Source organism: Candoia aspera, chromosome 6 (genome assembly GCF_035149785.1).
Source record: "Candoia aspera isolate rCanAsp1 chromosome 6, rCanAsp1.hap2, whole genome shotgun sequence".
Taxonomy (NCBI): Eukaryota; Metazoa; Chordata; class Lepidosauria; order Squamata; family Boidae; genus Candoia; species Candoia aspera.
This window is the reverse complement of record NC_086158.1, coordinates 83,579,854-83,597,100: the sequence shown is the minus strand read 5'-3', so window position 1 is coordinate 83,597,100 and position 17,247 is coordinate 83,579,854. Positions and strand designations below refer to the sequence as shown.

The following is a 17,247-nucleotide window of genomic DNA, read 5'->3' as shown; positions in this document are numbered from 1 at the left end:
GGAATTACAGGGTGGCTTTAAGAAAAGTATGAATTGGAGAAAGTTTAGGGTTAGGGTTCTGCCCCAACTCACTTTTGGTTGCTGAATGAAATAAGAATAGCACATGATGAGATTAATCATGTAAGAAAATTAATGGAATGCTTAGCTACGGGTTCATCACTGAACAGGGTGTAAGAAGATGTACAACATCCCCTCAGTTGTGTATTTATGGACACATGTAAGAAATGTTTGTGGTGACATTAGAGGTATGTTGGTTGGGGATATGAATCAGCTGTGCTTTTTAGGCAGATGATGCTATGTAGCTGGCTGAGACTGATATACAATGAATGATAATAGACTGTATGATTTATTTATTTATTTGTCAAATTTTTATCACTGCCCATCACCCCCCCAAAGGAGGGATGCATGGATCTGTCTGAAAATTAACACATAAAAAAACAAGGAAATTGTGTTTGACAGAGAAAAATGGAGTGAACCATTTTAAGTTATATATCAGTAAAAACATGATAAGTATATGAATTTGTATAGCTTGGTAGAATGTTTACAAAAAATGTGGAAATGGGTGGAGAAATTTTGAGATGTGCAAATGCTGGTAGAAATGTAGCAATTACTATGTGGCCTGTTATGAGAAAGAAATGATTGTCAAAGGAAGAAAAATGGCTATGAGTCTGCTTCTGCAAATTTTGTTACAGGAAAATGAGAATTGGCTACGTCAGAAGTTAATGCTGTTGATGTAAACTAGTAATGTATGTATGTATGTATGTATGTCATGCCTTACTTTCTTTGGTTCATGAGTTCTTACTCCTTTTTTGCACTTGCATAACACTGCTTATCCAGAAAGAAAATATGGGAATGTATGCCTCTGTATACGTGTGTATGCCTTCACAAGGGTGTTGCAGGGCTGAACAGCCAGAATGGAAAAGATATGGGTGGGGGTGAGAAATGAGATGAAATAAAAAGATCTGTGAAAACACTAGCAACAACCTCTTAACTACATGAATTATTTCACTGTCAACTTTCCTCCTTATATCCAGGCAGCACATCCAGGCAGGCCAGTAACAGATTAAGATTAAACCAGTTAAAGGAAGCTGAGATTCACTAGCCAAATTCCAACTACTTTAAAGGGGTTATTTTGGCTGGAGACCATAGCTTGTTACACAAGTTTGAATCAAAAGTAGAAAGAAACCAGATTTCTACTACGTTATTTATCATTCAATGATGCTGTGCAAACCATCTTAACGAAATTCTAAATACTATTAAAGGTGTGTTTTCATCACACGTTCTGACAATTGAGAAAATAAATTTTAAATCAAAACGTATTACATTTGCAATTTAAATTTCCCTGTAAACAACAACAAGAATGTTAACCCAGAGTAGCACTTATGTCACAATGGAATCAAAAATGAACTTGAAAAGATTTTTAAGGCCAACCTGCTGAGATATATGTGGGTGTTCTGGCTGTATAAGTTTGTGAAATAAAAGTCTGGCAGCATTCATATCCACCCCTGAGAATCTGGCACTCGTTCTGTAGTGATCGTCATTGCTACAGAAAGAAAAATAAATGTTGCTTTGTACTTATTTTTTATATTTTAAATAAACAAATGTTCAGGATTTCATTCAATTATGTATTTATTATCCACTGACCTGACAGCTAAAAAGCTTCCATTTAGGCAGCCAGCGGAAGAAAACGTTCCATCTATTTCACTATTACAAAAGAAAAAAGAAAAAACATGTAGTGAGTGTGACTGAAGCACCCTTTTCTTCTTTTTCTTTGTTCCCATCTGGGTTTGTTATCTCTGACATCTTAGTACCTTTTTGTTTTGTTTTTAAATGTTTTTCACAATTTGTAAACCGCCCAGTCAGGCAGCATATACATTTAATAAAATTATTAGTATTGTTGTTGTTGTTTATATAAATGTCACATTCCAGTAAAAGGTATGTAATCCAATGAAATACACGAAGAAGTGGGGGGCTCCGTCATTTTTGCATCTCCTGGGAGAAATAAACTGCCTTAAGGAGTACATTTCCCATCCTCCTAATACTTGAGCTTCCGTTATCCAAGGCATCTTCAGAAAAGCCTCTCCTGTTGTTCTGAGTAAATATTCTTTGTTCGGCTAGTGGACACATTTTGTATTTTGAGAGAATGTCACAGGCATTCAAGCAAAATGGCTGTCACATGGGGGACACTGCCTGTTCACAGGACTGCCGCAGAGAGTACAACTAGTCATAAAACAGCTATTCCTCAGAAGGCCAATGGCAAAATTGCTCCCCATCTCTAGCCTTTCAGAATACTCATCAGATTCCCAACTGCCTTTAATCTATTTTCTCTGCAGGTGGATCTAGAGCCTGAAACCATTTTTATTCTCTGAGAGCCACTATGGGGCCTGTGTGGAACTCCCAGAAACAAACAATGGTGTTTTGTTTTGCAGCATGCCAGCTTCCATTTTAATTCTGTTCAAAATTAAAATACTTTTTAAAAGATAGAATAGGGTATCTATGGGCATATATACAAAGAGCCTTTAGCGATTGGAGGAATTTTGCTTGAACTGAATTTATGAGAAGCCAATCTTTCACTCTCCCTGCATCACGGTTCAAACCACTAATGGACCTGAGCTATAGATCCCACAATGCTGGGAAATCAAGATTAGATTTCAGTATCAGAGCAATTATTTTGAAACAAAACATCTCCCAAAAACTAGGCAGCACACAGCTGTGCAGTTCAGAAGGCTGCATTTAGCTCACTTGACTAATTGTGAAAATGGTTAAGCAGAGTTGGATCTGGTTAGTACTTGGATAGGAGGCCACCAGAAAATTCCATGGCTAAAGTCTAGACTGGGATGCCTAAAACGTTATTTTATGGCAAGCCACTTTCATATTGGTGCCAAAAAAAACATGTAAGATATGCCCATGTGGTCACCAGGAGTTAAGTTCAATTCCAGAGTCTTTATTTTATGGCTCTGGATGATGACATAAGACTAATTTATTCCAACGTAAGAACTGATTGTGTATGATCAGATAAAGCACACGTCTTTATTGTTCATAGGATTTGTCAAAAAGTAGGAATAATTCTTACTTTGCTATCTCCACAGGGAGTCTCCCTGCACCTGAAGACGAATAGTTTACTAATCTCTGAATGAAAGCTTCATTCACAGTCCAGATCTGTTTTGAAGCACTGGGATATCTGAAGTCATCTGCTGGCACCAAATCCTGTATTTAAGCGGTAAATTATAGAAATTGTTTCATAAAGTGCAAACCGCTAGACTCAGAGCTGTAATAATTTACTTATCGTCTTATTTACACCTGCACTCAAGCCAGCCAGCAGTGTTTTACTACACAACATTTAACAATAAAATCATTGATTAGTATCATAAAAACAATCTAAGTAACAATAAAACCACACACAATCCCTCAAGCTTTTATACCTTGTCCTGTTTTTATTTCTAAACCACTCCATCTCTTGACCACTTTTTATGTTTTTGTATAGGTGACAAAATGTAGGTAAGATCTTCTGATTTATTGTTTTAAAGTAAGATGTGGGCTAGTATCTGCTTTTGTTCAATTTAGGCAGGCTCACACTTTCTAACATGAAACTGCTAGTGCCAGGTTAATGCATCAGATTTTAAAAGGCCAGGAAGCTCATCCAAAAAGGCTTATAAACTCCTTTTAGGGTATTTTAGGGATTAGAGTATTTCATAGGAAAGGAACTGATTGTCCTCCGGAATGAAAGGCAATTATGAGATAACGAAAAATCACATGCCTGTGAAATCAGGAAATACCCTACACAACGCTATAACGAATACTGATCTGCACTTGGTTGAGAAAGTATTTTATCCGTATGGAATCATACTTCTAGTTTTATAGCTTTTTCCTAACCTAAGCATTGTCTCAGACTGCAAAACTATAAATATTTCTACTTTTCAGTCTGAAAATGAAAAAAGATTAATTTGATTGTAACTAGAAGCCCTTCACGTTTGAAAGTTCTGAATAAGTAAATGTTTAACGTTCTAATGTTCTAGAAATGTCAGACAGGTGTTAGGAACCCAGCCTTTCAAAGTTTGCCTGTTTTTGCTCCAAACAATATCACAGATATTCAGCAAGAAATCATGTAATGATTACACAATAATAAAATAATTCAGGTTCAAATTATCCTACACTGGACACATTATGAGAAGACCTAGCTCCCTAGAGAAGGCTCCAGGGCTGGGAAAGGTGGAAGGAAAGAGAAGAAGAGGACAACCAGCAGCAAGGTGGATGGACTCAGTTACAGTGGCGATGGGTGCACCTCGGAAGACCTAAAGGACCTGATAGGAGACTGATCATCATGGAGAAAATCTATCTGTGTGGTTGCCAGGAGTTGAAAATGACTTGATGGCACATAATCAAATTCAATACTTACAGAGATATACTCAGAAACAAATTATACAATTATCTAACAATTTAAGTTTTAGGAAAATCTTTTTGGAAAAAAATATTTTAAGCAAACTAATATACAACAGATACACCAATTATGTTCCTGAAATGGAACACCCCCCCAACATTAAGCCAAAGTTTCTGCTATCAAGTTTAAGCATTATACTTAGTGAAACACAAACAAGCGTACAAATCAAAATAAATAAATAACATACCTGTGGAGTAACATAATGTGAAAAGCTTTGGTCTCCACCAGAAAAAATCCTCTTTACACAATAATAATCTTCACCATCTATAATTAAAATAAGGATATCTTGAATGGAATAGCTCCTTTATTTAGGTATAAATGAAAATAATTTTAAGAAATGTAACTTCTCTAACTCTTACACGTGAGCTAACTCAACAGATATTTCATATTTTATTCCAGGGTTTAACAACAGGAACAGTTTCTGTTTGTATTATATTTACAATTATTTTTTATACTCATACTTGATACTCATACTTGATACTATTTTATACTTTATACCTTTATACTCACAGAACAAATTGGGGGCTGGCACTTTCCGAAGGACTGGATTTTCCTTATACATTATAGAAATGATTTAAAAGTCATGTTGCAATGTATTGTTCTACTGTATGCTTAATAAAGATATTTTAATGAGACAGAGATATGCTATCAAGAACTGTATAATTATTTATCACAATGAGATGGTTTGAATATACCAAGTCATGGATTAGTCAAAGTTTGTTCATTAAACTACAACAAGCTGGGTTTGCACAACATGAAAAGCATAAACAATGTCTTCAAACGGAAACACAATAGACTAAGCCAACAAATAAATCACATGATATAGTAGAATAATGTGTGAACCCAGCTAATATCTCTAAAAGCACTTCAACCCAATAACACTTCAGACAAATAAAGCATAGGTGTAATCACCTGAATTTAGTGGAATCTGGCCACCGTATGGAAGCCAATTTCCTTTAACTGGAAAGGGACTTTTCCTGTTACTGGTTGTTCCCATGCCTAATTGTCCATTACCTCCAAGACCAAAAGAGTAAATTCTTCCAGTTGAGGGAACAAATGCAGATGTGTGCTGCCTAGAGAAAAGAGGAAAGAAACATCCAGGAACCAAGAAACAGGGAAATCCCAGACTATTCTCTAAAAAGCTATTCAAAATATAAATTATTCATTTATTGCAAGTTTAGCTAACCCAAGAGTACCCAGCTCCAGGTAGTCTTAAGTCTAGCTAAGTCATAATGTTGCTTGTTTGTGCGTTAGTGGATCTCAAGAAAAAAAAAACATGGGTTTGGAAACAAGGGATAGGTTTTCATATCACACCAAACCCAAAACAAACAGACCTCCTTATGATTTAGTGCAAAGAATGAACCAGACAATGGAACAGAAGCACTTGTCTTGAAAGGGAAGGTGCGTGGCTGAGGCTATCACGTCTATCATTTAATCCTCAGAATCTGCTTTTCTTAGAAAGCAGGAACTTTAAAAATGGTTGGATGCCATCTCTTTCCTCTAACTTTTTTACATTTATAGAATGAGAGAAAACCATCTGTGAAATTAACTCAAGATAGATGCAATATCCCATAAGCTCATCAACAAGGAATTATATGGCCTCAAAAAAGCACGAAGCTTGCAATCCAGTGGGACAGAAGGTTATTATGCCTATAGAACTATATTGTGCCAAAGCAATTAAGTCATCCCCTGGGCCCTATGAATTATTGTGTTGTTTAAATTGTAGCAGCCTTTTCTCTATAAAAGCACATCGCAGGAACCCCCAATAAGGTTTCACAACAAGAGTAAGCAGTTATTAATTTATTATGTCTATTAGAAGAATGCTTCAAAAAAGCACATCTGGATCTTTTAGAAGCCAGTTTTATGTGATATCATTTCATCATTTCATTTACTTCAAGCAAAAGTTGCAACCATCCCTCTTAAAAATACCTCTCTGGGTTATAATTTGGATATGTTATACTGTATTTCCTGCTAAGTCATTTCCAAGCCATTTTGGTAGTTCTACCAACCCTGCAATCTTTGTTTTGCAACCTTCCAGTGTTTGATGGACACCACCTTATAAAGGCACAGGGAGATGAGGACACAACACTGCAGGGCAGAATGTCCTGGGCTCAGCATTCTCACCTAATATAGTCTAATCTCCCTAGCTACATTCACTTCATGGCTGTCAGTGGAAAATGGATGCAGTTGCCAAATGACCTTATTCTGAATTATTAATTATGGTCAGAATCACAGTAAACGTACTGAAGAAATAATTACACATTCTAATTAAAAAAACATTTAAAACAAACATAACTGGTTGCAAATGAATATCAAATAAATGCTTTATTAAACAAACAAGGAAAACTTAGTAATCTGTTTCTTTCTTTATGGCCTTTAACTTGGAACAGGATGCCAAGCCAAAAAATACCTCACTTGACATCCGACTGCTTTTCAAGAACAATGTATTATTAAAGTTTTTAAAAAGCTCCTAAGTAATTTGTATCTAAAGCTGCACCAGAAAAGCTCATTTTGAAAAAATTAGGTATCTTATGAAGCTTGATATATATCTATATCTTTAGTAGCTATGCTTAAGCACATTACATTGGATGTTTTTAAACTACAAGATTTAAGCCTAGATCTAGAGAGCCAAGTAGACTTATAAGCTTTGAAACAATTACCTGTTTCTGAAGGAGGCCTGATTCATCCTTCTATGTTAATTCCAGAAACAATTTCCTATATATAGATCCACATTAAGAATCCAGGTTCAAAAAACCGAACAACATGCAACACTCTGTTTCCTATCCATTAACTAACTTGATAGAATTCCATAAACCCAGCAGATTTCATATATAAATGGATCACAGTAGAGTATTTGGGGCAACAAGTCCTGTTCTTCTAAAACTGAAAACTGTATCATAATAGCTGTAAAGTCAATCTAAGTTTGATACTTTCCAAGTTACTGAAAATTCAATGAAATTACTAAATTTTGCAGTTCCATTCTAAGATCAACCTTACCTTCCACAGGCAATTTGTGTGACAATGTTCCCCATAAGTTCAAAAACTTTTCTTGGGTTTATCTCATGTCCAGTAGAATTATGACCTAATTGCCCATAGCCTCCAGCTCCAAAAGTAAACACTCCACCTTCCTAAAAAATATTTCAAATTGGAATGTAATCTGTCAATGTCTCCACTATTTTTTACCTGTACAAATACCTGCCCAATATGCATAAAGCAAAATAAAATTGCTTAAAAATAGATTGAAGTCATAAATATATATTTCAGATACTAAACAATTTACTCATTTAATGAAAATTAAAAAGGAATAAAATATGATTACATGCTTTCAAGTTTCTGAGTAATTTGCAAATCAAAAAGCCCTGATCAACTGTAAATCAAAGGTGTAAAAATAGCAACTGCAAAAATGCAGGTGAGTTTCTCACTATCAATTCCCAACCTAGAGAATGGATAATCCCCAGAGCTAATTACAGGTAGTCCTTGCTTAATGACCCTAATTGGGACTGGCAACTTTGCCGCTAAATGAAGCAATCACTAAATGGGAAATAACATGACCATGACTGTGCTTTCCGGCTGGAAAGACAAGGTTATTGTACCGAGTTTCACACCTTCAGCTTTTGTTTGCCTCCAAACCAATCCTCCGCCCTTTGGAATGCTCGAGTGCCTTACTGTCTTATACACATCCAAAGCAATGTGATTGCGCCGTAGCCCAGGACTGGGAGCAAACGGCTTACTCTCTTGAAATCTCCTCCTCTCCAATCTCTCCGCTCTGCAGGGGGAGGGGTATCTGGCAAAGGAGAGATTGCCTCCAGATATTGCTTTTTCTCTCTCCCCCACTCACAGGGTGGAGAGATTGGAGAGAGATTTCAAGAGAGTAAGCTGTTTGCTCTTCTACACATCTAGAACAGTGCAATTGTGACAGCAGCCTGGGGCTGGGAGCCGCAGGCACACTATGCAAGCAGCTTACAGGACTCTCTTGAAATCTCCTTCTCTGCAATCTCTCTGCTCCAAAGCGGGGTTGGGGGGAAGCAAATAATTTCTGTAGGCAATCTTTCCTTTGCCTCACCCTTTCCTGCTCTCTACATGATCGCATTGCTCTAGATGTGTAGATGAGCAAACAGCTTACTCTCTTGAAATCTCTCTCAGATTGGAGGGAGGGGGGATGGGTCAGGCAGAGATTGCCTACAGAAATTGCTTTTTTCTCCCCCTCCCCCTTGCAGAGCAGAAAGATTGGAGAGGAAGAGATTTCAAGAGAGTACTGTAAGCTGTTTGCGTAGCGTGCCTGTGGCTTCCAGCCTCGATGTGTAGAAGGCAAACAGCTTACTCTCCTGCAATCACTTTCTCTTCAATCTCTCTGCTCTGCAAAGGGGGAAAAAAGGAAAAAAAACACAGGTCAGGCAAGGACAACGCATACAGGTTATAATGGTGATCACATGACTAAGGGATGATGCAAAGACTGTAAATTTATTTATTTACTTACTTACTTATGGTCGTAAATGGTTGTAAAGTTATTTTTTCAGCACTGTTGTAACTTCAATCCCTGAATGAATGGTCAATAAGTGAGAACTACCTGTATATCAAATTCTGCATTGCAGAATTAAAGTTAAATTAATGATAAACAGTCAAGTTACTATCTAGGTTTTAAATTGGTACCTTGGGAAGATTCTGGAAATTTATGTACATTGCCCAAGTTGGTGATTTTATTATGTATATGTTTCAAAAAGATAATACAACTTTAGCATATGAATTGGCCCTATGATCAGGGCTGAAATATGGGGGCAGGAGGGAAAAAGGGGTGCTCATAGCTCAGCCCCCCTTGGGTATGGAATTAGAAAACACAGAACTCTGGTGGCACAGTGCCCTAAGCATAGTTCTCATGGTGATTAAAAGGTAACCATTTTTCAGGCATCAGAGTACCAGGAAGCAGCTTAATAGATTTCACAGACAGACATGGTAATCCTGGCTACACTATTGATGCAACCCAATTATATGGGATAAGACCACCGAGAACTACCAAGTCCTTCACATCACATCACATCACATCCAAAATCTGAAACCAAAGACAGAGAGAACTCACCTTTGTAAGAGCTGCAGTATGATCTTCTCCACAGGAGATATAAACAATTTTTTGGGATCTTAGTGACTTCAGAAGACTGGGGACATATCTATCTAAAAATTGTAATAATTCGGTAAATTATTAATTGTGGCAAATTACACACACACGCAAATGTAGAAATTATCTCATTTGATATATGACTGCCTGCAATAGGAACTTCGACATAATTTAAAAGTTCATAATTTCACAGAACGTACTGCATCAAGCAGCGGTGCAGGGCAACAGGAAGCAACATTTCAGAAGGATACTTAACACAATTCATTCATCATTTTGAAAGTGCTATTGTTCTGACAATTAAGGAATGCAGAGCATTGCTAAGTCATGAACTGCGGTTTAGTACGAGCCACAGCTGATTTCAGCAAGGTTTGTAATTCAGGCAGCTCCAACCTATCAACACAAATGATCTGAGCACTGAGAGGAACAGAGCCATGTTTACCATAAAAGCTAATTTTAAAATCTGCAATTTAGATCTTACCATTTTCATCATTAAGACCAAGTTGTCCAAATTTGTTTCGTCCCCATCCAAAGACTGCTCCAGAAAGAGTAAGTACAAAGCTATGGGCACCGCCTGCTGCTATTTGGGCAAAAGGGATCCCTAGTAAAGATTTGATTACTTGTGGAGAAGTCTGTTTTTTAAATTCATAACCTAATCCTAATTGTCCATGCTTGTTCTGACCCCAGGAAAAAACTTCACTTCCTGTTGAAAGGAAACAAAGACAAGTAGTTAAAAATCACTGTAAGAATCAAATTTAAGGATCAAATTATGTCATTCAGCACAAAATTCAAATGGGGCAGAAAGGATTCAAGAGGAAGAGAGGCACGTTCAAAATTATACACAAAAGAAGACTGAAATCAAAACAGGTCAGGGCAACTTGGGATACTCTCACTCATAAAAGCTTCCAGAAGCTGCCCATCTCTCAAACGTATCATAGCTCAAAGACCTTCTTTTTAAATCTGGAATATGGCGCATTGCATAGGCCAACAGAGAATGGACTGGAGGTGATACTTGAGAAAAAGAAGTAGGCATGGAACGCAGTAGATGCATTTGAGCACAGTTGGATAGGTATCTAACAAAGTGTTTAAGGCTCTTTAATATATTTCATTTCCCCAGCACTGTGTTTCTCAACCTCAGCAACTTTAAGCTGTGTGGATCAACTCCCAGAATTCCCTAGCCAGCATGTGCTGGCTGGGGAATTCTGGGAGTTGAAGTCCACACAGCTTAAAGTTGCTGAGGTTGAGAAACATTGCCCTAGCAAATGATCAGATATACATATGTCTTATTATACAGACAATTTTTGTATGATCTTAGTGGCAGTGAACATATTTTGAAATTAAACAGATATAAAGGCAGCTAAGAATGTGGTTTACCTTTAGAGAGTGCAAGGGAATGGTAGTAGCCACAGGCCACCTGCACTATTTGAATGTCTGACAAGCTTTTAATGTTCCTAAGAGAAAACAAGAAAGTATTAAATGAACAGCGTTTACCAAAAGAAAAAGTTAAAACATGACTTCCTTAAGAAAATTGCAAAAATACATAGTAAATACCTAAATACATCAACCACAGAAGCTGATTTCTCAATACATAAATAAGAGGTATGACAAGTTTCCAGTTCTGAAGCTATTGTAAATTAACTTTCCTATTCCTACAATATCTTGGACAGCCAAGGATTGTTCATGCTAGAGAAGAAACCAGAGTATGAAACCACAATCTGATTTTGATGCATGCAGTACAAGTGAGTATATTTAAATCACACTGGGCTTTGCAGCCCCAAGCAGAGCCTTCTAGTCCAGTTATACTGTGAACTGTTTTGAAGCCGCTTCAGGTTTATGCAGGACATAATGCAGCAATGCTGTTAAGTTAAGGCCACCTAAGGCTCTATTAAGTACTGGAAACTATCTACTATTCTAGACAGCAGCTACCAACTGATGAATATTAGCGCAAGCACACTATTACTGTCATAAGTACGCATCTGATTAGGTTGGGGCTTCTTTCTAATCCAATTAAAATAATTTTTGATATCAATAAGGATATCATATAAATACATTTTAAAATAAATGAATAAGTTCAATAGCAATTCTACAATGTTTAGGATATTACAATTAAAACGCTGCATGAGTATTAAGGCTAAGTGTTAAAAAATATGCTGTTTATACCGTTTAAGGATGGCACCAGAGTTCAAAATAAATTTCCAAATGTTCTACAGAATAAATAAAAACTTAGACATATCCACTTGCTTTTTTGCAGCTGTTAAAATGTAAATGAATTCATGTTGTTACCTCATTCTCATACTAAAATGAAAAAAGTGCAACAAGCCAGTTTTAGGAAAGATGTTTGGGATGTCGCCTCAAGAAACCTCCCAAAAGGCATGGCTAAATCTGAATGTGACGAGGGAAATCTTTATATAAATGAGGTATTATCAGTATTTCACTTAATTTTAATTTAACTGAATCTAAATTTCATCTTGATCCAGTCCACATACAGGAATGAACTACCATCATGCTGCTTAACTTACATTCCATTCCATACTAGAATCTCATAAATAATATCAGCATTTATAAACACTGTATTTACTTATTACAAAAAATTATGTGCCGCCTACTCTGAGTATACAGCTAAGGAAAGATTCAAAGGGAAATTCTCAGGTAGGTCTAGTAGTTGCTTCAGTATAGCAGTTCTCAGGAGTATATTGATGCAAATTATTTTATAGAAAACTGAATTTGAAAAACTCCAAGTGTGCACAGACAAAGCAATTAAAGATACTGCAAAAAAGAAGCATTTTCTGAAGGGATTTTAAAAACATTATTTGATTATTCTGTCTTACTTGGGGACTCTGGTATATTCTTCAGTGCCAGGTAAGCCCAGCTGTCCATCCGCAGCAAAACCCCAGGCGTAGACCTGACCCTTGTCATTTAATGCTAACGTGTGGGCTTCTCCGCATGAAACAGTGACAATGTTTTGAGCATCCAAGGCACCAACCTGCTCTATAATTATCAATAAAAAAGTGACATTTTATATTAAACAATAGAAATAACAAAAAAGTATGTGCTTACAAACAAATCAGGTCCATTTTAAACCATTTCTGGCTTAAGGTAAGTCACAATCAGAGAAACCATGTGTCTACTTATAATAATTGCACCTAGCAAGATCTGGATTTTTCTCCCTAATAGACAAGTTGCAGGTCCCTAAATATTTTCACTCATGGTAGAAAAAGCAGCTTCATTAATTTAGTGAGAATTTTTCTTTAATCAGAAAATTGACATGGGTTAAATTCTCTCCCGTGAGCCACAACAGCACAATTAGGAGAACACTGAAGCCATTACTAATTAAAAAAACAGACAAAGGAGACCTTAAATATCAATTTTCTTGAATTATATCTACTTATGTCTGGAAATGATTTTCATACAGTTGAAAGCTAAAGTCTGAATTGTTTCTAAAGACTATAACATCTAAATTTCTGCTCCAAGACCTTGGGCATCAATAGCTAATGTCATCAAAAAATATAACAAACACTGAATATTATACTACCATTGCCCACATAAGCAGTTAATACACAGAGGATTTAACAATAAAAACTATGCCCCATTACCCTCCGAAGAAAGCAAAACCGAATAGAAGATTCATTTTTCCAAAATTTTCCGAACTATAATAAAGCATTTTAGCATTTTTGTCATTTTCTTCAAATAAGAGACTGTGATATAAAGGTTTAAAAAAAAAAAACCAGTTGCTGTTTTTTTAAGGATACATTAGTTATTCAGATTAGCCAAAACATTTCTAGAACTACTAGTGTGCCATACTTCCCAAGAAAATATTTCTGTAGGAACTCATGGATTATTTTTAAAAGGTAAAGCCAAACAAAATTTATCTTATCACTGCCACTGGTATGCTGGATCGTCCAAAACATCTATGTGCTGTTTTATCAGATTTTCAACTTTTGAACTTAAATTGACTGGATTTAATCTACCTCAACTATGAAAAACAAAATACCCAAAATAGTGGGTTTTTTTCCTTTTAAAACACATGTGGCTACTGTACTGGGAAGGACATAATCCCATACATATATGAATGGAAAGCCACACAGAAGGGGATCTTTTATATCAAACATTCCATAAGATGAAAACGAGTCTGTATCAGACTGTAAAAATGTTGCAAAGCTCTATAAATTATAAATTATTTTGATGCTACAAATCAGTTAGATGTATTCAAGCATACAAAACTGTTACCAAAATATAGAACCAAAACTGTGCAGGATCCAATCATTATATTTTTTTAACTTACCTGGTCGTTTCCTAGATTTTTCATGACCTAATTGTCCTAAATCATTACATCCGCAGGTATACACAGTCCCATCATCCAAGACAAACACAGTATGTCTCAGTCCACAGCCTACATCTTGAACTTTTTTGTTTACAAAGAAGCTGCATCTTCTAGGTTCCAGGACAATCTCTTCATCAATACCCCCCAATCCAAGTTGTCCAAAAGATGCATTTCCCCAACATAACATGTTGCAAGTTCTTTCAATATTCTGCCAGTTTCAATGAGCAAAAGTGTTCCGCCAGTATCACTGTCAAAGAAGGAAAGGTTGGTCAATAAGGGCTAGCATTTATATCAAGGAACACTACTTCCACCCGTCAATTTTTGTGACTGGCCCAAATAACAACACTGCAAGAATTTTACATCTCCTTATGTGAAGGCTATACCTTCAAAACAATAGCAAAATGTATAACTTGAAATATGACTGTTGTAACGTATCTAACTGGAAAGCCAGTCTGGTGTACTGGTGAAGGTACCAGGCTAGAAACCGGGAGACCGGGAGTTCTAGTCCCGCCTTAGGCATCAAGCCAGATAGGAGGCTAATCACTCTCTCTCAACCTTAGGAAAGAGGCAATGGCAACCCACTTCTGAAATCTTGCCAAGAAAACCGCAGGGACATGTCCAGACAGTTGCCAGGAGTCAACAATGACTTGAAGGCACCCCCCACAAAAAACAGTATCAAACTATTTCAAATAATTATATGAGTTGAAAATTCTTGATCTCAACACCATCAGAATTTCTTGTAATGGTGTGTAGTTGCTATGTTATTCCTAGAGTAATTTGGCTCTTTAAAGATATGTCAGGGGTCACACTTGAAAAACTTAGGCAGGATCAAGCCAAAGTCTAATTTGTTTAGTTACATTTAGAGCCCAGAAGTGTTCTCCGGATTAAGGAGAAACCCAGGAATCATCCCTCATGTCCTCCGGACAGCTGAACATAACCAGAAGATTGTTCTCAGTTTCAAACCGCCCCCCCCTGAGAATTCAAACATATTTTTAAAAAACCACAAACAGAACACTAATTGATTTAAGTTATTTAACAGTGAGCCTAAACCAGTCTAACAACTCATAAAGTTAGAAGCTGTGGAATCTGTTAAATTTTGGAATACCTAAACAAACCCTGAAAATATAAAAAAGGTGTAACATAGAATATAGGGCAGTCATCACAAATTAAAAATTAAAGCAGATCTTGAATAATAATGCTTTTCCAAGGTTTTCAAATTCAATTTTGGGGAGGTTTGGTGTTAAAGTTTTGAAAAATAACTGCTTAGGGAAATGCCTATGCTTGAAGACTGGCCCGGGTAGCCAAATGTTTTTCAAGTAATTAACTTTTAAAGCCATACAGTTTAGGATCTGATTATAAGAGGGATCACCTCTTCCATAATGAAACTGCTTGGGCACTAATCTCCAGGTAAAGCCTTCTAAAGTTCCCTCTACTCCAAAAGCTTATTCATCTGGCGTGGCCAAGACAGCCTTTTCCTGCACTGATCACAGCCTGGGAAATGTACTTTCTCAGAAGCCATGCTTGACACTCACTCTTCTTTAAGAGCAGCGGAGCCCTTCTGCTAGATCTTCAAATGACAACTGTTTTGTTTATGTTTTAATATCTCTCTCTCTCATACTCACACACACACTTATTCATTTGTAAGTCTGCATGCATTGTTTCAACTACAAGTTGCCTTGAATGTTCTTTCAGACAAAAAGGAAATATATAAATCAAATACATTTATAATAAAAAACCATAAAAAGATTTTTTTCTCCTATTAATTATATACACAATTGAAGATTCATGAAGGAGTCCACCTAACTGCTAAGCAGAATTTTGGAAGTACAGTGCAACTTTTGAAGTGTTCCTGGACTTGCTCTGGGCACAGAGTAAGAAAGGTGGTGCTTTGAGTAGTTTCCCTAAATTTAGAACTGCCTAATGTTGCAGTGATGGTTTATGTTTATGTTCTACCCCCAGGCACCTTCAAAACTAAACACAAAAGAAGTTCGAATCAATTCAGGTTAGGGCAGCTTGTGGTCCACCTGCATTTCATGGGGTATTCTCACCCAAAAATCCTCCACAAGCCGCTCATCTCTCAAACAGATCATAATTCAAAGAACTCTTTTATATTTTAAATCTGAAATGCTGCTTATTGCACAGGCTAACAAAAAATGGACTACAGTCAACAGTTGAAAATCAGAAATAGGTATGGGAACACACCAGAAATACCAAGGTATTTTGGAGACATGGAAAATTATTATCCTACCCATGTATTTCTCACATGTATTTCTCCCATCTGGGCCAATTCCAAATATGACTTCCCACCCAAACCTAGAATCCTACACATTTTTTCCTAGCTAAGCATGATTCAAATATTGCTTCACACTGAAAGATAGAAGGTAATTAACCAAATCCTACCACATTTAGGAGACATTTAAGATGATGATGCCTTGAGGAGTGCATAGCAGTATTTATGCATTCATGCCAACGAGTGCAAGTACAATTTTAATCTATTGCAGGAAAATAAACAGATACACATTAATGGAATCCAAATTTGCCCAACCCCAAGTAAATAATCTACAAGTTAACCTTTTGATTAACAGAGCACTTTTTAAAAAAGGTTTCTCAATGAAAAGACATGATAAATTTATGACTTGCATTTAATTAGCAAGAAATGTATTAGAAAAAAGAAACTACTAATTAAAGAAACAAAAAGCCCTACTCTGCACTGCAATGGACAAAGTTTCTCCCTCCCTATAATACTACTATACCACAGCTCCAGGGAGAATAATCATCAAATGTAGTAAACAATCAATTCTGCAACTCACAGCATGGGTATTATTTGAAAAAACTCATCACTCTCAGACTACTTAGTAAGAACTAATTTTGCAATATGATGACTAGGCACAGTGCAAAGTTTGTTTAAGAAGCAACAGCAAACACATGTAAAAACAAGAAAAGTGACAAGACAAATACAGTAGTGTTGAAAAGCAAGATATCAATTCTTGAAAGAGAGGTTTTAGGTAAATTGCAATTTACATCAAGTTATTTAAAACTCTGTACATAATACCTATAAAAATCTATCCCCACATTTTTCAATATCGTAAAGAATTTTTTTTAAAAATCAGTATCAATATCACTACTCTCTTACAGATTAAGAAAGGGTTATAATATAGCTTTGTTAGTGTAGAACAGTGTTTCCCAACCTTAGCAACTTTAAGAAGGGTAGGCTTCAACTTCCAGGATTCTGGGAGTTGAAGGCTACCCACCTTAAAGTTGCTAAGGTTGAGAAACACTGGTGTAGAAGTTAGTCTATCTTTTTTTTTAATAATATCTGTATGCCAGGGAGAATACACCCTCTTAGAAAAATTTTGAACAACTAAAGTTTATAGACTGACG

At 36.3% G+C, this 17,247-nt stretch overlaps 1 protein-coding gene across 7 annotated transcripts in view; it reads right to left on the bottom strand.

Moving 5' to 3' along the window:
• HERC4 (HECT and RLD domain containing E3 ubiquitin protein ligase 4) overlaps nucleotides 1–17,247 on the bottom strand; it is a 41,560-nt gene that overhangs the window by 21,229 nt on the left and 3,084 nt on the right. For 6 of the 7 annotated variants that reach the window (XR_010068236.1, XR_010068235.1, XR_010068234.1 and 3 more), the window contains exons 2-13: nucleotides 16,267–16,358; nucleotides 13,828–14,113; nucleotides 12,374–12,533; nucleotides 10,920–10,996; nucleotides 10,027–10,248; nucleotides 9,513–9,604; nucleotides 7,436–7,566; nucleotides 5,351–5,511; nucleotides 4,626–4,702; nucleotides 3,074–3,207; nucleotides 1,645–1,704; nucleotides 1,432–1,543 (exon numbers count right to left, since the gene is read on the bottom strand). Coding sequence is in view for 4 of the 7 variants with exons in the window: in XM_063307558.1 (XP_063163628.1) it covers nucleotides 1,432–1,543; nucleotides 1,645–1,704; nucleotides 3,074–3,207; nucleotides 4,626–4,702; nucleotides 5,351–5,511; nucleotides 7,436–7,566; nucleotides 9,513–9,604; nucleotides 10,027–10,248; nucleotides 10,920–10,996; nucleotides 12,374–12,533; nucleotides 13,828–14,053 (1,452 nt within the window). In the remaining 3 variants the exon portion in view is untranslated. The remainder of the gene's footprint in view (nucleotides 1–1,431; nucleotides 1,544–1,644; nucleotides 1,705–3,073; nucleotides 3,208–4,625; nucleotides 4,703–5,350; nucleotides 5,512–7,435; nucleotides 7,567–9,512; nucleotides 9,605–10,026; nucleotides 10,249–10,919; nucleotides 10,997–12,373; nucleotides 12,534–13,827; nucleotides 14,114–16,266; nucleotides 16,359–17,247) is intronic. The other variant, XM_063307556.1, reaches the window with a different exon arrangement.